This window comes from Botryllus schlosseri, chromosome 14 (genome assembly GCF_051294905.1).
Source record: "Botryllus schlosseri isolate E-star chromosome 14, Bs_hap1, whole genome shotgun sequence".
NCBI classification, from domain to species: domain Eukaryota; kingdom Metazoa; phylum Chordata; class Ascidiacea; order Stolidobranchia; family Styelidae; genus Botryllus; species Botryllus schlosseri.
In genome coordinates, this window is record NC_137249.1 from 3,242,280 (window position 1) to 3,263,684 (window position 21,405).

General features: G+C 41.2%; 2 protein-coding genes and 1 long non-coding RNA gene across 4 annotated transcripts in view; 2 read left to right on the forward strand and 1 right to left on the reverse strand.

Moving 5' to 3' along the window:
• The window catches only part of LOC145456164 (uncharacterized), a 194,613-nt gene that overhangs the window by 129,364 nt on the left and 43,844 nt on the right, over positions 1 to 21,405 (reverse strand). The gene's annotated exons all lie outside the window — the stretch shown is intronic.
• On the forward strand, positions 2,475 to 8,405 carry LOC145456192 (uncharacterized). Its single transcript, XM_080334277.1, has 9 exons — positions 2,475 to 2,615; positions 2,835 to 2,993; positions 3,315 to 3,433; positions 3,611 to 3,728; positions 6,002 to 6,112; positions 7,117 to 7,236; positions 7,712 to 7,864; positions 7,937 to 8,039; positions 8,282 to 8,405. The coding sequence occupies exons 1-8, from the start codon at positions 2,555 to 2,557 to the stop codon at positions 8,035 to 8,037; spliced, it is 942 nt and encodes a 313-aa protein (XP_080190403.1). The 5' UTR covers positions 2,475 to 2,554; the 3' UTR covers positions 8,038 to 8,039; positions 8,282 to 8,405.
• Positions 16,749 to 21,391, forward strand: LOC145456210 (uncharacterized). Of its 2 annotated transcripts, XR_013920518.1 has the most exons (4): positions 16,749 to 17,005; positions 19,462 to 19,602; positions 19,913 to 19,992; positions 20,959 to 21,391. It is a non-coding gene; the product is annotated as an uncharacterized LOC145456210 (long non-coding RNA). The 2 variants fall into 2 exon arrangements; XR_013920517.1 differs by lacking the exons at positions 19,462 to 19,602; positions 19,913 to 19,992.

Genomic DNA, 21,405 nt, shown 5'->3' on the forward strand with positions numbered 1-21,405 from the left:
AATGTGAGGTATTTATCCGTGCCTATCCGTGATAGAGGGCGGATTCCAAAATTCATATCAATTTTATTGTCACATATAGTTTAACTACATGTCTCAACTTCTTTAGTTAATCAAGCACCCGATTTTAAATCAGACAGAATACTCGCGGGCACTCGTACTCTCGAGAGATGACGAGTCCATGAAATACGCGTTGATTTACTCCAACTGTCGTTTGACTTCTATGCATAGCGTTACGTGGATTGTGAAAAGCCGCAAGCAGGAAATCATTGCAAACAATAACCAACGTTGTTACCCAAGCACTTGAAATATAGATAAATAAAGAAATGAAACGGCATAGCTTCAATAATATGAATGTCCATCTTGGTATGCTAGTTCAGTTGTTCGTCCATTGCGGAACTGTCTTAACCATCAATTAATTTATTATAATTTTTCATCCAAGGTAACAATTGTTTGAAACCCATTTGTCCATCATTTCGCCAGTAAACAAGTCGCGTTTTCATTGCGAAACACCAACATTTCTAACTGTAAATGTAGTCTTAAAACATCACGTCATTTTCTTGACATCTGAAATACATGCTCCAGGGCAGTGAAATATATAGCACCACCAGGTGCTTGGAGCGTTTGGGCATTTTGAATACATGGTTGCGATACTTTCCCTATATTCTTCCCCGCCGTCAGGCAAATCAATGCTAAGAGGGGAGCAAAGTATAAATATGCGTTGCTCATCATACAAATCAATATAACACTTTGATCACCTGTGCAGCCGGTGTTATGAATTTAAGCAAATGATATACACTCATTTGTTAGAAAGAGTTGAGCTGCATTTCGCTATAGGACATGTGGATATTGATGAAGACTTTTGAATTGCATATGTCTATCGCATAATTGGTCGTGTATTGATTAGGGTTAGGTTACCATACGTTCTCATTTAGGAGGATTTATACCCTTCTTTTCCAGGAGATTGAAAATGCCCTCCGAGGACGAATAAACGTCCTCCCTTTTGGCAATTCATCCTCCTTTCCAGATTTTACATCTATATAGGCTAATAGACAGGGTAAACTGAAAATCGACATAAATGACGCGAAATAGGTAATGCGGACGTTCGAGCGGGTCGTTCGGGAGTGGAATCAAAGTGATGACCTGTTTTTTTTTAAGTCCACACATCAATATTCCTAGTAATTATTTCAAGATTAGCTGTTTGCGATTTCCGTCAACGAACGTTTGGGACTTTGAAAAAGTATCCTCCTTTCCGTAGTCCAAAATAACCCTAGTGTTGATATGCTAGCCCAACGTATGAATAACTGTACTTTATCACATATAACTATACAGGGCCGTAACAGCACTTCGTCAGCCCCCCCCCCCCAAAAAAAAACGTTTATCTTGGACCCCCCATAAGGTGATTAATCGAACAGACCCCCCTTTGGCTATATCCTCTCTTTGCCGCTACTTGTCATCTACATTAGATGCCCGTTTAGTGAGTCAGCTATTCTTGCCTAGACGAGCGATTGAATCGGTCAATATGATCGGGATTTGCATATATACTGATATCAATTATTAGCCTCTCTATGCTCACGTAATCAGATTTACCGGTAGAGCTGAGTGAGGTGTGTTTGTAAAGGTAGGACCCCTCAATAATAATTAAACATCTTCCATCACGTTGTTCGCTTTTACCACGAAAATAGCTGTACTATTTGGTGAGCCAGCGCGAGGCGCGAAAATTGTCGATAATTCACGATAAAATCGGACAATAAGATCGGGAATTGCACATATATTGCTATCAGTTTCTTGTCTTCTCTGTTCACGTCATCAGATTTACCGGAAACTGTAGGGTCTGTAAATAATAATTAAACATATTCGGGCGGGCGGATGCGTTGGTATGACTTCGTTACATGATGTTATTTCGTGACCTCCTGTCAGCTATATCAAAAAATATAGAATCGCCCAAACGTACTAAACTAAAAGACGCACACGATTTCAAATTGGCATTCCTTCACTGGCATATAATTTTTCGCTGCGGGATGGTGTTTGTCTTCTGAGGTTCAGAGTGCTAAGACAGGAACATTCGACGCCAGTTATTTAGGCGCCTATGGACAATTAAACCTATATGTATTTTGTATACAAAACGAAATTTTAGGTCAGCGTAATGGTAGTCCTTTTCGGCCAAAGTTTTCGCGCTTCCGGTCACTCTGGCACACTTCTTGAAGTCGCATGTAATATGTCCTAAATCTTCATGTGTCTTGGTGCGTCGTGGCGCGGTAATGGCCAACGCCGATATGTCCATTTCTATAAACCTTGCGTATTTTTTTCTTCGGGGAAGAGTACCAAATAATCAAGATATTTGTCAACTTGAAATCGCGCGCAGCGCGAAAAAATTTTGAAACAGTTGCATAAATTTTCCCAAATTACTACAAAATTTATGCTAATTCCCAAAATAATTTTGGGCCTCCTTCGAGTTCGCCTCACCAATTGGGGGGTTAGGGGTGCGGCAGTTACGGCCCTGTAACTATACAGTACACACAGACAGAATAGATATAGTAACTATACAGAAAAAGAAATGAATTTCACTAAATTGACAAAAATGGTTGTGCTTGCTCTGATCGGATACTCCTCCATTGGTGAGTGTTGAATGACTTTTTATAGGTTTTCACGCTTCGAATGCTAACAGCTCTCAAGTAAACCAGTTTCCTTCCAAGTCAGACGGGAAACAGGAACAAATTGTAGGCTATATATAGTTACGTATAAAATGATCATGAGTTACATATAAATTGCATTCGAATTGTTGATTCATTGTATATGCGTCTTTAAAATGCAACGGCTTTGCGTTTCCCTTGCAGTGAGTGGGAAAGAGTACATCGGGTTCGTCGTGGATGACACAGGATCGATGAAAAACGAGATACAAGGAGTCAGAGATTGGATTAAACAATGCGTTGGCGGAAGATGTGGCGACACTCCAAATGTACGGGAGTGGCTTTCCATCTCTTTCAACGATCCAAGTAAGCATAGGGTTTTAAAAACAGAAAATAGATTTCAGTTCTGACGATTAGGTGGGCTCTATATCACCACCAAGGGACGACTGATTGTTTCAATTCTTTGTATTTCACGACAACAAATTTAAGATTCAACATGATGACGCCGAGAAGAAAACATGTGATAATCGTAATAGGAAATTGTAATCGTTGTGGCATTCTTTAGCAATCGCATTCGATTGCAAATGGCGCATGGACGAACGAAATTCATCGCCATACAAATACAATTTCTCATCGATGTCGAATGTTGAATTGGTTTTCCTAACAACTCTACCTTTGCTTACGCAGGTATCGGAGCCGTAACAGGACCTACTCGTGACACCAATTTGATATTGCGAGCAGTCAACGGGTATTTTGTGCCAAAGAGTGGTGGCGATTGCCCGGAGTTGGCGATGAAAGGCTTAAGAGTAAGTTCGGTTTCGATGTACATTGATCGTGCTGTGATCGTGCTGTGTGTCCGGGATGGCATTTTACAGCTTTGTAGGTGAATGGTTTATAGCCTATCCTGAATACTCTACAGCCAGATGCAGAAAACTACATGGGGAACCATATCGAATTGTCAAAACGACTCGATTCAAATTTAGAAACTCGCAGAAAGAATCCCCAAAACCAATGACGAGTGCAAGATATATTTTTTCTCTGACGCGACGCCGAAACATCCGGAACAGCTCAAGGTTGTAGACAAAATTCTCAAGAAAAGAGGTGATGAAATTTTCGATAGCTATATATTTATACATTACAATACGGCACAGTAAAATATTCTAAGGCAGCGCTTTTCAACCTGTGCGACGGTTCGGACTTGTGCGAATGAAAAAAAATTGAAGTGCGAATGACGAAGGTGGTGCGAATGGTGCGAATGAAATTCCCGGATGAGTGCGAATGAAAATCGTGAATAATTGTTAATTTTTCTGTCGTGGAATAATTGAACCAAAAAGGGCAGTGTATCTTTTGTAGTTGAGGCGCAATTGTAAAAACCTACGACGCACTACTAATCGGAGCTCTAACAAGCCGTGGCGAATTAATATTTTCGCACTATAATTATCACGTAACCAAAAGCCAGATTAGAAAGCTGTTGTAGTGACAGACATACAGTATATCAGCCAGTCTGAGCCTGCAACAGGCTGGAAAATGACGTCAAATTGACTTTCTGCTTTCTTTCGCTAAACAATCATCATATTTTCGTAATAACTGTTTGATTAGCGCGAGGCACGAGGATAGTAGTAAATACCATCATAACAGACTCACATTTGCAAGTTAGAAGAGCTTCTTGGAGGTACAGAACTTCAATATACAATTAAATAGTATATTCATATTGAAATGAACCCGAATATTTTCGGCTGACACTCGTCAGGGGTAATCGTCAGCAACTAGAAGAGAATTGGAAAGAACATTGTATATCAACAATCGTATCACAAAATATGACGTCACCAGCATGAAATTTCGAATGAGAGAGCGTTCAATGTACTATTTTTAGGTGATACACGAACTCCTTTTGTTGACAGAGTTTTGGTTGGTGTATTTTGATAAAAGTTGATTCCAAGGCACACAAATGGAATTGTGAACTCTGTCAACAAAAGGAGTTCGTGTATCACCTAAAAATAGTACATTGAACGCTCTCTCATTCGAAAGTTCATGCTGGTGACGTCATATTTTGTGATACGATTGTTGATATACAATGTTCTTTCCAATTCTCTACTAGTTGCTGACGATTACCCCTGACGAGTGTCAGCCGAAAATATTCGGGTTCATTTCAATATGAATATACTATTTAATTTGCAAGTTACTGTAACGCAAATTTTGATCCCTTCAAGGGTTATTAAAGTATGGATCGCAAAAGGTATAACTTTGGGTCGACACGGTGCCGAAGCTATCTGTTAATATGTTTGTATTATTTGTTGAATTTATTGCACAAAATCCTGCGATAGTTTTCACATTTTCAAGGTCACTGTGTTAGGAAAAACTGTACCCAATAAGCAAGACACGCAGAAACTATGGCTTTTCATGACAATTGATGATACGATTTTCCGACTGGTTTGCTGGAAAACATGGTCGAAGATCGTTGGGATAAATTAGTGTAGGGTTGAGCAACGAGCGAGTTCAGGCCCATGAGACTCATTCATTTCGAGGCCAACCACTTCTGCGTCGGGGCACATGGAGACGTAAAGTTTTGGCCAACACACCGCTGATAACATGCGGTGTCAAAAACATAAGCGGCGACAAAACCTTGGCTGCTACAAAATTACCGATGCTGGATGTACAAACCTTTCGATATAGATATGCTCCGTTCTTGCAATCCGAGTAGACAGTAGTTACAGTAGTACAACTGCGACACGCAGGGGAATTTAATTCACCCTAATTTGAAATCGCGTGCGTCAGACATGTTTCGCAGAGTTGTCTTGGGTAGAATTGTGGTGTGCGCGTTCGGTATATGATACATGTCCGTAAAATTGTAGCATACTACTGTAATATTAAAAACGAATTCCTTTTCATGTGTGAGGCTCTAGTCGCGAGATCCCATAAAAACTTGAACTTTCGAGGTAGTCTAAAAAGCTGCTTCACCGTTAACTGTTATGAATTCTCAAGTTAGATTGAGCTAAAGAGCAGAACACACAGCATCGTAACTTTATTTGCTCTTCCCGACAGATTTTAGGACCTGGTCATCTAAGCATTAGAAGACATTCTTGTATAAAACCCAACAACTTGTTCGGCCGAGAAGGGTTTCAGTGAAATAGTTGAATTCAAAATGTGCGGCGAAAAAAAGTTGCCTTTTTAATGAGACAATTGATAGTTTAAGCTACATAGTAGCCAATTTGTTGCATATCCTAACAAAATGTTGTTAAGTATATCTTCATCTTTTTTTTTGTATAACAATTTTAGGTGAGTTTGTGCGAATGAAATTTATTTCACAAAAAAGTGCGAATGGATCTCAAAAAAGTTGAAAAGCACTGTTCTAAGGAGTTGATATGTTGACACAGGTTGTATCCTTGTATCGATTTTGACGGGATGCTGTGGGCCGTGCCCGCCTTACTGTAACTCTCCGAATCCAGAACATTGCAAAAATCAGCTAAAGACGTACTTCGGATCAAGTAAGGTTATTGATCTAGAACATTTTTGAAATACTCCGCTGCATTAAGCTATTAAGCGTAGCAGCATATATAGTCATATCCAAGTCAGAGTTTAGAAGCCCTAACCATTATTACGAAAATTATTTGCAAATCGGCGTGACTTTTGCTGTTCACTTTTAGATACCAGTTCTGAAATGCGAGATTTCGCATTTGAAAGGATTTTCGTATTGTTCGGTCTATATGCAACAGCGTGATACCAATTGCTAAATTACAAATGACCACATAAGTATTGTAGATCGAACCCAGCCTCCCTACGTATACGCCACTGCACACGACTTATACCACCACAAGTCCACAACAGTCACAATCCGACTATACTGACCAGGCCTGACTACCTGCCACCACTTATGGTCAAGACGGACATGTCATCACAAATCAGATGTATGACTTCACTTATATACTTGGCCTCCAGGAACCCCTAGTGTTCCATGGAACATCGAATAGGAACAGCTGTATATAGTCAATTTGATATTTGGTAAATTCTGTATACAGTTTATACTTTACGCGTACTTTTTATTTTCTTTCTGTTTCCGAAATTATTATCCTTAATCCGAGAATTATCAACGACAACTCAAATAACCCCGCCTGCACGGGTCGGAATTGAGTCAAATTTGATCTGGATCGTTTTTAATGACAGCTCAACAATTTCATTGGGTTGACAGAAAAATTTGATTTTTTTTTTCAATTTTCGATATTATATATTAAAAGTTTTAATTGACCCTACGGCGGCTTATACTTGTTCGAATTGAACCAAATTTGGTGTGCAGCGTTTTTCAGTGTAACCTGACAATTGATTCAATGAATGGCTGGAATCCGGAAGAAAGGTATTTTTTTAGCAACCCTAGTATACAGCATACAAATTATATCTGCAATGGATTAAAAGGTTTACTTATGTTACATGATATGAAAGAGATGCCCTTATCAATCAACTTTTATTTAAACCTGCCCCTTCTATCACTTCGCAGTGGATGCCGTACCAGCGTTATATCGTCTTAGTGCAAGAACCGCTTCTCCTGTACACATCATTCCAAAGCCAAGAAGCGCGGCCGCCATGGTAACGACACTTAGGAAAGAAGTTTCGTTCGGTAAGAATGAAGTTAATAGGTCTATTCAATTCAATATTATTCGACATGCCCTGTAACTCTTCAAGTCAGATGACGTGGGTTATACATATGAAGATTGTTGAATTTAACTCGCCCCCCCCCCCCTTTGGTACGGGTGTCAGACAAAATATTGGTACGAGAAGAGACGACGGCCTGATTAGAAGTCTACGTCGCAAGACCGATAATGATTTTAGGTCACTTTTAACAATCAAAACTATTCCTTATGTTTTTAATTCCAAGCCGCTCAGAATCAAGTTGAGTGCCGTACTTAGCCCGGGCCTGTCCTATACCATGCTTTACGTGTACAATGTACATGAGCTATCGTAACGTATTGAAACCCCATCTCTATTTACGAAATTGAACGATTAGACCGCTATTTAAGCTACACATGTCGTTTCAGGCTGTTAGACCGCATTCGTCACTCCATGAAATATTGTCTACCTTTATTTTATTTCAGGAATAGCCAGATGGGGACCTTGGTCAAGCTGCTCAGCTACATGCGGAAAAGGTTCAAATACGAGACGTTGCTACTACAAAGGAAAAGTAGTCAAAACAAGAAAATGTGGCGACGGCCCGTCCAAGAGAGTTTGCGCAATGCGCGCATGTCCCCGTAAGAAGAATTTCATCATATGGCACGATACAGCGGACTAGTCTTCACGTAATTCTATATTTATCTTGCCAGCGTGTAAAGATGAAAGGGATGACTGCCTTGTGGTCAAATTATTTCACCAGTTGTGCGGAAAGGTAAAGGGTAAATGCAAAAAGACTTGCGATCAATGTTAAAAGTAAGAAGATATTTTCCTGGTATTGATAGATGACTTTGTACATCGGTTATATCCTATTTATCCGGTCACAATCAACACTTTACCCCCAATATCGTTACCCACCTCTATCAGGGTCACGCAAAACCCCAAAAGAGTATTTTGTCATAGTTATCAACCAGCCCCCTCTGTGATCTTGAGTTTAGCTCCCTTAGCGCTTTACTGGATGGATTGGCCACGAAATTAACAAATACTTTTTCATTTAGACATGGTGGAGAACACGCACAGTGATTGCAGCACGAATGGCGGACATTGAATAGCATTATCGCAAGCTGAATTGTATATACTCTTTACTAAACAGCAATGCAATAAAATGCCAAGAATAAAACATATGAGTGTACTAAATTTTTCGTAATATGATATCATACCTAGATTAGATTGAAATATTCGCGTGCTGTAGTTGAGCGAGGGATGGTGAGAATCACGCCTCCATAGCATGATATTTCACTCGCCGGTGATTTAACATACATGAACAAATGAACAGCAAAGAGCTTGAGGCGAGTCTCAATATTCTCGAAGACTCTTGCACAGTGGTTCCCAAACTGTGGTACGGGTACCACTTATGGTACACGAGAGCTTTTTAAGTGGTACGCGAAAAGTTTGTGGATTTTAATTGTATTTACTGTACAATTTGCCGCTCTCTGCAGTAGCTAAAAACACTGCAAATACACGATTTAGGAATTTCCAGAACTGAGCAGCGATTTCACAACAAAGAAGTACCGATCAACTGTAGGGAAATTGGCTAACTAGGCTTACAGAATGATTCATCCGTATAGTTACCAGAATAAATTTTAACAATGTCGAAGCGAAAGCATAATCTAGAATGAATGAAGTATGGATGCATCGCAATTGGATACGGAGGAAAATGTTCGTCTCATTGTGTAGTTTTCATGAAAACCTCGATCATGAAGCTCAACCAGTTAAAAAGACGTTGACTCGAGCCATGTTAAGAATAATCGAAATGGGAATGTATGCATTGGGCAAGGATTCCCGACCTCGTTGGCCATCAAGTCCAACAGCCGGTATCATCTAATTACGCCTGAACATGATATGATAATATGATATCTGATGTCCCGTGAGTAATGTATAGTTGTATACCCCCGGATACGGCGGATATAAAAGCCTGTTCAGAAGAAACCGTTGCATCTGCCACACGCTGACAACGAATGAATATCGGTACATTTGAGTAGAATAGTCATTCAGGAGCAGGGTTGTAACCAAGTCACAAGGTTCCTGTTCTGAGTGACAAGTCAATCTCACTTTTATTGTTTTGACTCGAGTCAAGTCAAGTCATTTTCAATTCACCCCCGAATCAAGTCCGAGTCCAAGTCAGCGAATAGAGGGTCGAGTCCGAGTCATAGTGTTGTTACTCGAGTCCGAGTCCAAGTTATTGTGTTTGATGTTCAGTTTTGAGTTCAATCCGGTCCAACCCACTTTTTTCAACTCTGCTCGAGTGATTTAGAATGCCTCGCATTTATAATATCGTAATTTCACTCAGGAGTAACAGTTTCTGGCCCTATTTACCAAGAATCAGGACTGATAGACGAAATACCAATAATGTGTTGACTTACTATTTTTCCAAGTTACAATGAGATGTCTGTCTGGGCCGTCCTAGTCTCGCGTGATATGGCTTGGTTCGAGTCATTACAACCCTGTTTAGAAGTCAAGTGATACGCAGTGAAGCAAAATAAAAATTATTGGTGCGCGATTGGAAAAAGTTTGAGCAAGACTTCTTTACTCTACTCTAGTTTTGAAATTTTTCCCCTGTCAATGGACTAAATGAAGATATACAAGAACGTGTCCGCCCTATAGTCAGTCGCCGAGTGCAGACGTGCATTTCTCGCTCCGCTAGCTGATTGCTTGTAATGATTACGTACAGCTTGGACGATCTGCGCAGTATAGGCAGTAAACATAGTAGACCAAGTCGCAAAGTGCGACGAAGACTTTACTACCCCAAGTTACTGCGTACTCGCCGAGTGGGACAATATCAACAGAAAGACTGGGATCTGCCGGGCGGCGCCGGGGACCCGAAGCCTCAACCAAGATCCCTAAATTAGCCTGAATGCAAAAGTTAAACTTGGACGTTTGAACACAAGAACTTTGAACTCTGTATGACGTCAGGAAGAAGCTGCCGCACTTGTGACTGACCTCAAATTTGATGCGTTGGCAATCCAAGAACATCGCCAGGACTTCACTGAACCATTCCGCAAAAAAAGACCTAGGCGCAGGCATCATCATGGTCCAATCACCCGCCAACCAAGGCGGAGTTGGAGGCGTCGTTTTAATCATGTCCCGGCGTTTCCACGCTGAGGCAAAGATTTACGTTATAAACAGCCGGATTATCACAGCCAGCATTCAACTCCGTCGCCGCAAATTGCACCTCGTACGTGCGTATGGACCAACATCTCCAAACACCACTGCCTTCCCAACTGATACGCTCGCCTTCTACGACCAACTAGAAGGAATTATCTCGACCTACCCGCAGTGCGACATAACGATGCTGCTTGGGGACATGAATGCCACGTTGGCCGAGCGCTCGCAGCGAGTTCGCTTCCCAGTTGGCTACGAGAACAGCAACTCTGACATTTTACCAATCTACTCGAGTAGTGTGGAAAAGCCGTAAGACCAGGAAATCATTTGTTTCTTTATTGTAGGTAGAGCTAGATATGAGCGCTACAGGGCCAAAAAATGTAAATCCCGTTTAGGAAAAACCGGCTATATTAATTTCCGTGCGCCGCTCCACAAGTAATATTATTTCATTAATATTGGCATAACACATGATTATATAGGCGGTACAATGCCTCTAGACTCGCTTCCACGGTCACGCCCTGCTTTGAAACTAGCTAACTGGCGCAGATGCCCGAAATTTGTACTACCCAGGTAAACGCAAGCTACGCAACCATCTGCAGTGTCCGCCCAAAACTTCGTCGCTACGAGCGTTATCTCAGTCTCAGACTCTCTTCAAAATATTACCATGCCCATTTGTTGTCTTATCAGGATTGTGTCGTCACTGGATCTTTGAGGGTGTGATAATTACACGGTATGCGCTCCGAACCAGGCAATAATTGAATTGACAATGATTGTATTCGTGATTTTATTTATCGCAACAAACTCGGCTCTGACACATGATTGTTGTTTTCTCTGCACGCGTGAGGCTTTCGTGGTTCCTCCGTTAACCTGAAATATAAATTGACGCGAACTAAATTTGAAATCCGCTGAGCGTACTTTTCAGTTATGGACGATATTCTAGAAACGAAAGGATTTTGATTACAACCTTTGCCCATAGGCAGGGTTGTAATGACTCTAGTCGCGATTTTTGGTGACTCGACTTGACTCGAGTCATTTTCTTAAAAATAAAAAGGGATTCGACTCTACTCGAGTCAATTTTTGTATTGACTCGACTTGTACTCGAGTCATTGCGCATGACTCAGACCAGGTCATATGACTCGAGGATGGGTCTACCAAGACGTAAAAAGTGAGTTTCACGTGACTTTAACCCACAACTGAACAGTCAACACAATGACTTGGACTCGGACTCGAGTCAAAGCACTATGACTCGGACTCGACACTCTACTCCGTGACTTGGACTCGGACTTGACTCGGTGGTGAATTGAATATGACTCGACTTGACTCGAGTAAAAACTATAAAAGTGAGAATAATTTGTGACTCGGAACCTTTTGACTTGGTTACGACGTTGCCGTGCCGTGCTGATGCGGGTTTCGATTCCTAAGAAACGGTCAAATTTTGGGTGTGGTGAATAGAGCAATAGTCAGTTCAATACTGTCGCTTCAGTGCTATATTGGTGCGTAGGAATGGTATGATGAGAGAGTGAATCAACTAGTCCAGTGTTTCTTAGCCTTGTCGCCAGCGCCCCCAAAGGGCGTTCTGGATTTGGAAGAGGGCGGAAACGCTCAGGGGCGAAATGGGGGGGGGCTGGGATCAGGGGGCGGTATGGGGGACGCTGAAGTTGCGTCGCAGTAGAGGGTGCAGTAGGGACATAGTGCAACAACAGTTCTATATATCCTCGAGTTCTCATTGCAAATTACCATTCGACAAAATCTGTCAAATCTCGAAATTTCTCGTCTCGCTACACGCGAAATATATGCCGGTCATGTTTGCAGCATGTATGCAGTGGTTTATTATAATTCATGCAAAATGAATTGCTGGTACTTTTAGATCTCGCTACTTCCCCGTTAAAATACTACCATCACGCTACCTCGGGTTATTTTCCACAAAATGTTTCAAACTAGGTATTTTATCCCGCAATAAACAGCGTTTCGAAGTCGAATAAAGAGGCACTGTACACCAGTTTAAAGAGCGAGAATGAGAGCCCTTTGTACATTAAAGATGCTTTGAAGCTTTTTGGTCAAAATGATCAACTAGATATATTTGTATTTAAATTGATGATACTGTTTAGTGTTGTGACCCGCAACCTTACATGAACGTTAAATAGTATGGATTGCTTTATTTGGAATACATTAATGTGGATTGTGGAAGTTAATTGAGCAGTTGGTATGAGCCGGTACCCGATGGTGGTTATGATAACCTTGATTTGATCCCGAATATATCACAAACAATTATGATAGCGGTAATTAATCGAATGGTCCTCGGGCGCGATTCAAGATATCTCCCAACCCGTAAAGACCGACCGGACTTCGAACTCTTACCCCTTGTTTTTACTACCGTCCTTAACATATGGAGGGGGGAGGGGCGCCAGACGCAGGCAGTTTTCGAAAGTGGGCGCTGCAGGAAAAAAAGGTGAAGAACCACTGAACTAGTCGATAAAGCGCAGACTGCGGATATTAAATATATAAAACGGAACTGTTAATTAAAGAAACGATGAGTACTTTAACCACTGCAATTAAACAGGAAGGGCGCCGGTACGTATTCAGCTGCACTGAGTGATATCATGATGATGGATCACTGTACTGTGTTGAGTCTCACTACGTAGGAAACGGTTACGTTGGCAAAGTAAAAGTGGCTAATTAAGTATGACGGCAAGATAAGTAAAAACATAGGAAGTGGATTTTGCCACATGATGTATAGGGCTTCTTACCAATACATGTGGGCATGGAGCATTCCCGCTTCGATGGGCCGTCTCCACATCTGCGTGTTTCGACTTCCTTTCCCCGGTAGTAGCAACCTCTCGTATTTATCCCCTCACCGCATGTAACTGAGCAGATTGACCAAGGTCCCCATCTTGCTACTCCTGAAGTAAAAAAGATGTATAATCAATATTTCATTAGGCTTTGAATTTATGCGACTTGACTTGGATGGCTTATAGCCGGTCAGTGTTTTTGGAATTTGGGAATAAGAGGCGTGGATTTAATACGTTGCGATAGCGTATGTGTACGTAGAGCATTGGTTAAGTCTTCAAAACAAGTGACACTTGGCTATAGTCATTATAGCAAAGGTTTGGATTGCCTTTACTTATGTTTACCAATTACCATACGTCCTCCAAGGAGGATTTGTCCTCCTTTTTCAGGAAATTGAAAATGTCCTCAGAGGGCACCTAAATGTCCTCATTTTTGGCAATTCGTCCTCCTTTACAGCTTTCACAGCTAGGATAATGGACAGGGTCAACTGAAAATCAGCATAATTGACGTGGAATGGGTGATATGGACGTTCGAGCGGGTCATTCGGGAATCGAAGGAAAGTGATGACTTTTTTTTCTTAGTCAACACCGCAAAATTAAACGGAAAGAGTAGGTCATTCGGTAGTCGAGTGAAAGTGATGACCTTTTTTTTCTTTTTTTGTTTAGTCAACACAACAATATTTCTAGTAATTATATCAAAACCAGCTGTTTTCCATTTGGATCAACTTACTTTCATGATTTGATAAAAGTGTCCTCCTTTCCCGACTCCAAAATATGGTAACCCTACTTCACTGTCATAAAACATGCAAATGATTACCTACATTTTGTCTTATTTTATAGCTTTTTGGTTCACAATCGACAAATTCATATTCACACACTTTGAAATCGGTTTACCCAACATGAAGCACGAATAGCACTTTCCGAGCTTCGTATATTGATTGACATCAAAATGAAATCAACAGAAGAAACGTTTAATCAAACCAGCCTCTATGGACCCCTGAATTTTAAGGGAGTACGGCGGCCGTGCCCTACACTGTAAATACATGGGTGGGAAATAGGTATATTCAGATTTCCACAATAGCGTCGGGGGCGAATTAGGTCCATATCCATTGCAGTGGTTGAGAATAAGTCAGACCTACTAATCCTTATGGATCCAAGGGATGTTATGCGTTCTGTGTATGAATGCACACTAGGGCTCTTCAAAAACAACTTTTTTTCTCAAATCGTACTGGCTACTTGATAAAATTGTCAGGTTACCTAATTTAAGCCTACACACAAAATTTGGTTCAATTCCAGCAAGTAACCACTTTGCTACAGGAGAAGAAAATTTCTATTTATTATATAAATATAAATAATAAAAAATTTGAAAATTTTCTGTTCACCCCATGAAAGTGTTAGGCTGTCTATAGAAACGATCCTCACCAAATTTGGTTCAATTCCAACCAGTGGAAGCGGACTTATTGCCGTCGAAAAATTTTGATTTGAATAAAATAGTATTTACGGTGAGCATAACTATAATAAATAAACAAAGAATCAGTCACCGTAAATACTATTTTATTCAAATCCAAATTTTTCGACGGCAATAACTCCGCTTCCACTGGTTGGAATTGAACCAAATTTGGTGAGTATCGTTTCTATAGACAGCCTAACACTTTCATGGGGTGAACAGAAAATTTTCAAATTTTTTATTATTCATTTTTATATAAGAAATATAAACTTTCTTGTCCTGTAGCAAAGCGGTTACTGGCTGGAGTTGAACCAAATTTTGTGTGTAGGCTTAAATTAGGTAACCTAACAAATTTATCAAGTAGCCAGTACGATTTGAGAAAAAAAGTCATTTTTGAAGAGCCCTAATGCACACGTGTACTGTTCAGTATATACTAGTACAAGCATACGTATTGATTCCCCTTCCAGTACAAAATTAAGTATGCGGAGCCTACTTTTGCTCAAAAGACAGTGACCTGTTAAGTAATATTAGAAGTAATCTGAAATCATACCCACTAGAGCAGGGGTGGCCAACCGGCAGCCGTAAAAGGAAATTTGTGCGGTCGTCGACTCGTATTATGTGTTGGCGTCCGCCGACATGCAGATTGAATTTATGAATTGACTCCAGAAATTTGATTAATCTTGAAATTTCTTCGCGATACGTGCGATACAATGCTATGATACTTCATTTTTTTAAATATAGTAACGCCCTTTGCAATCTCAGCCCACAGTGAAGATGCGTACAGCAGAGTAAAATGATGCACCCCATACAGAAATAACAACTTGGAATCGTGTTCTCCTCACGAAAGAAATTTGTTTCTGGTACGTTTGGGTGATTCCAATATCTCTACCATATACCGACAATCCTAATGGGGGGTCAAGAAATTACAGCATGCAACAAAGTGACTAATAACAATTGGCCCACCCGAAGATGCATCATCATTTAATTTGCCCTAAATGTTCGAAAACACTGCCTCCTTCGGATGAATCTGATGACATGGGCTGAGAAAGGATAAATACTTGATAGTATGTGAGCCTACTAATAATAATGACGAAATTCATTATTAGTAAGCCGATATGAAAAAGTAGATTACTCCGGAGTTCACCGAAAATGGACATGGGACAGTTTTACGTGGGTATTTGGCGTCCAGTTAGTTCATTACGGCTATGCTCTAGAATGCGGCCGTAGGCTACATAAGTAATCGAAATGCGGCCGTGAGCAGCGAAAAGGTTGCCCCCTGCACTATAAAGTGAATAGTGCTAGAGGCAAAACCGAAATTCGAAAAAGTAGAAGTACCGTAGTTCGTTACTGCACTGTAAAAAATAAAGGTGGGTTTTTAGCTAATATCGAGGTGGAAACCATAATTACCACTTTTACGAGAGGTGGGTACATGCCATACACCACCGAAGAAGGTATAATAATCTTCCCACCTCCAACAATGCATCTTCCACCTCCCAAAACCATCCTATAGAGTGAAGTACTAGCTCCTACTCCATGGAGCGGTAACGGCAGACGCTCAAATTTATAAGCCGTGAAATGCATATTTTCAGTTTTCACTTTCATATGAAAATCGTTTTCGATACCAAGCTATCGTTGTTGTTGTGACAGTATATGTCTTCATCATCATTGGTTTATTAGCAATGAGCTATGAGTTCAATACACCACAAAATGCGATACGATGAAAAGACAGCCGTATAAAGTTTATTCCCAAGTTCTGATATTGTTATGCGGGGTTTCGACATAATATTATACTAAATTATGCAATGCATCAGTTATTTGCGCGGCGATTCCGCGAAGTCAGCTGAGTTTCCGCGGGAACCACATTCTCAAGGGAAACCCCGTTTAACCATCGAGTTTCATAAACACCGATGAGCTTATGGTTCGACTTACATCTAACTATCCTATTCAGTCAATTTCTAGTCTGTACTCAATGATAGTTATGATATTTATTTGGTGTACCAAGTAGTAAGTCGAACACAAAAAGCGAAGATATTAATATCTCATGCTGATTGATCAGCCATGTCGGTTACGCTTTAATTATTCAGCGGCCGAACCTCGAAGCAGACAGATCGAAGAGACCGCGTGGCGGCGCATGTCTTCTTTTGAAGTTCATTGTGAAGCGAATTCTTATGACTTGTGTTTATTCTTACTACACAGGCAATAGTTGTACGTTTTTTAATATGAACCGTTTCTTCCTGTTAAGGAATGCAGTATGAACGCATTCTGTTCTCGCTAGCATAAACCCGTATATATAGTTGCTCAACTGTTCCTGTCGTTGTCGGCTGTCTGACGACCGGCCGCCATATTGGAGAATGGAGATTACATTACGCCACGTGAAGAAATGGAAGGTGAGACGATAATGGACTAATAAATGAATTGTGCATGCTTCAAACTTGCCTTTTCAAATTTACATGCTTGAGTCAGAGTCAGCTTTGTTCAGTTCAGTTGAATTAATTGTTTGAAAATTTTAGAAGTAACTGCAATTTATGGTCATTTTCCAGTATGAAACCATGCTATATAGTATATCCGATTACCAGAGAACCCGGCCCTTGGAGAACCCGGCCCTACCAACCCGGCCCTTGGAGAACCCGGCCCTTGGAGAACCCGGCCCTCGGAGTATTCACCGGCAACCCTAATATCCTCACCCTACCCCTAATATCCCACCCCCGGCAACCCTAACCCTACCCCTAATATCCCACCTCCGGCAACCCTAATATCCTACCCTAACCCTAATATCCCACCTCCACCAACCCTAATATCCCACCTTCGGCAACCCTAATATCCCACCTCCGGCAACCCTAATATCCTACCCTAACCCTAATATCCCACCTCCGGCAACCCTAATATCCCACCTCCACCAACCCTAATATCCCACCTTCGGCAACCCTAATATCCCACCTCTGGCAACCCTAATATCCCACCTCCCCCAACCCTAATATCCCGCTCCCCCAACCCTAATATCCCACCTCCGGCAACCCTAATATCCCACCCCCGGCAACCCTAATATCCCACCCCCGGCAACCCTAATATCCCACCCCCGGCAACCCTAATATCCCACCTCCACCAACCCTAATATCCCACCTTCGGCAACCCTAATATCCCACCTCCGGCAACCCTAATATCCCACCTCCGGCAACCCTAATATCCCACCTCCCCCAACCCTAATATCCCGCTCCCCCAACCCTAATATCTCTCCTCCGGCAACCCTAATATCCCACCCACGGCAACCCTAATATCCCACCCCAGGCAACCCTAATATCCCACCCCCGGCAACCCTAATATCCCACCTCCGGAAACCCTAATATCCCACCTCCCCCAACCCTAATATCCCGCTCCCCCAACCCTAATATCCCTCCTCCGGCAACCCTAATATCCCACCCCCGGCAACCCTAATATCCCACCCCAGGCAACCCTAATATCCCACCCCCGGCAACCCTAATATCCCACCCCCGGCAACCCCAATATCCCACCCCCGGCAACCCTAATATCCCACCTCCGGCAACCCTAATATCCCACCCCGGCAACCCTAATATCCCACCTCCCCGAACCCTAATGTCTCCTTTCCCAACTACCCTACCCAACCCTAACGCCCCACCTCAACCTACAGTTGCAATAACGAGCAGACCACGAGTGGTTGATATGTGAGCAATAACAATCGTTGGGATATATTTTTCATCTGAACATTCACACACAATGTACAATGCGATAAGACCCAATGCGATGTCATGAACAGATACGAGTATGTCGAACGTCGCACGTCCGCCCCGCGCCAAGTCAATTCAACACTGAGCCGACCACGCAAGCGTGATCACGTGATCTGATCACTCCGTGACTGCGTGATCTACGCATGCCCTGACCTCCTTACAAGATTGACAAATCAGTTGATAATAACATTATTACTTTATTAATTCATATTAATACTTGTGAATACACTTAATTTCAAAATTTCCCGAGGAATTCACCGAGGGCCGGGTTCTCCAAGGGCCGGGTTGGTAGGGCCGGGTTCTCCAAGGGCCGGGTTCTCCGGCAACCGTATATCCAGTAGGGAATTGGTGTATACGCAGCACACTTAGGCAACTGGCAGGCTGACTATCACTAGTAGCTGGGGCTGGGCACAATGATTCGAGTACTTGAACCTGAATCGAGTATTAATTCTTATGATTCGAGTCGAGTAGGAAAATACGATATTTTTTAGTACCGGTACTGATATTACGCTTCTCTCCACTGAAAGTTAATTTATACCCGAAAATTATAGTTTCGATACTAATTTAGTAATTTTCACAGTTGAAGCCTTGATTGGCGGTATCGTAGCATACGAAACCTATAGTACAAAATCTACCAAGGTTACTGGACGTAGCATATTTCCGAAGTCATGATCACCCAACAGCATTTTCACCAAGTGAAATGAAATCGGTAAAGTCGAAAAAATACCTAAGCATCTTTTATGTGATGGATAAAAGGCATTAAATTCTTGGTGGTGGCTTAAACGGTATATATTTCAACTTTGACATCTTACATTCTGTTATGACGTCATAATGAGTGATACTTGATTACTTGACTCGACTCAAGCATATTAGGTGATTCAGAATTGAATCACTCAGGTACTAGATTTTGCCCAGCCCTACTTAGCATGAAAAGTTCGACTGGCTCACCAAGGCAAAGTAAAGCCTATAAATTCAAATCTGCTCATTTTTGCTGCTTTACCAGATAAAAAAATGATTGAGGTTCGGTTTCACAAATTTAATCTCCTAATGAAATTTTTATTCTATTTCACTGCATATTTCAAATTTCGGCTGCTTTGCAGAAAACGGTTTGGTCTTCTGTCCCTGAAGACGAGATGAAATTGATTTCCCATCAACGCGGAATTGGTTGAAAATATGATTGATAGGATGAAGCGCATAAGCTGACATCGCTGTCCCGAAGACAAAATGACGGATTGTGATTGGTATGTTTTTCTCTCTCTGCTATTATATCTATTATCTTTGTTGTAATAAAGCTGTTGATTTTGACATAAGCAGTGATCCCTTCAAATATTTGTATTGAGTAGGTAATTTCCATCTATTAATTGCCTCTCATGATATAGGCCTATATAGCGTTCTTCAGTCATCAATTTTCGCACTGTTTTTAATCTATACTAATACGTAATTACAAAGCGACGCGTTGACGCACTCCACTTTGTTGTCTTGTAATGAGTTAATGTTGACCTGTATGTATTAAGTGATCAACTGAGACTTATAATATATTTTGTTTTACAGCATCTCAAAATCTAGACCGGATTGTTTCTATACCTACAATTTTTCATAAAGGATATGGCAACTTCTTCCAGGTTGAACAGGTACGGATTTTTATCAATATTATAAGTACCTGTTTGCTTAAAATTTGGGATGGGAAAAACTATTCCACTACTGGCACAAGTCGAGCTTCAATTGTCGTTGAGTCGTGGAGATTCGGAGACGATTTTAAATACTGGAAATTAGGTTTTATAATATCGATTATTGAATTATAGTATCAATACATTTCTTTCAATGTCGTGTATTGAACCTTTTTTAGTGATGTGCAAACCTAAAACCCGTGTTACAAGCCCATGTTCCGTTTTCAACTCGGTCCCACAACCCGCAGTTCTAACTCTGGGTCCGTGAAGCACATCTTTATGGTGTTTGCAGACCTCTAAATTTTTAACCTGAATGATAATATAATTTGTGATTTTCTTAGCTCGGGTAAAGCATCACTTCGGATATTTCTAGGTTAGTACAGTGTAGAAGTAGTGATTTCAAATCCATAACAAAGCTACTTCAAGTGGAAGTAGAAAATGAAGGTCTGCAAAGTACTCAAGTAGTTTGAAAAAGTAAATGTCAGCAGTCATCCAAGGTTGCTACTTCAAACTCGCCAATAAGTACCGTCGCGACTTGCAAAAATGGACTATTCATTAGAGGTGGAAGGCGGTTGCACTATTATTGAGCATGATTTGAATTAAAACTTGATGGTGTCTGCACGGATGCCTTGATGGTTGAAAAAAGGGGTCCGCGCTGACAAAAAAATTTAGAGTCGCTCTACTAAAGGTTACTGTTCACATTAGCTGATGACTCAAAATGGTCATCACTTCCACCTGGCCAAGTGCGCATATACATTGGCCTATTTGCTATTTGATATCATATGTTGACTGAAAATAGGATCCGCAGTGCCCTGCTGCCGGTATATTTGATAAGCTGATTACTGAAAGAGCATCAATGTGTGTGTTGTGTGTGTGTGTAAGGTATGTTTGACCTGATGCTTCTTTCACATAATAATACATTTCTTTAAGACACCCACATCCGCGTGGCCTACAATTTGCTTCGATACAAAGAAGAAAGAGTGGACCGTCTGGTTTGATGTTGAAAAGGTGAAGAATATCGAGAGCTTCCATGAGGCATTTGCAGCGATGCTAGAAATTCATTACATCTTCGAAATGCAGATTCTGACTGTCGTGTCAGTTTTTCTGGCGCGTTTGCCAGGTGTAAGAGACACCAGTACTGCAGCTTATGCCAAACTGGATCACATTCGTGGCTAATTTGCAAATAAAGTCATTGGAATGAAGGTGATTTAGTGCTTAAAGTGTGGTTATATGCTGTACCTCAAGGATATCCGGGTAGGATGAAGTGGAATCCGGATAGGGCAAGGTGGAAAGTTGCCCACCTCATGATGAGGTGGGAAAATAACCACCAGGTGAAATAAGGTAGAAAATTTCCCTCCTCTTTTTAAGTTTTTTTTT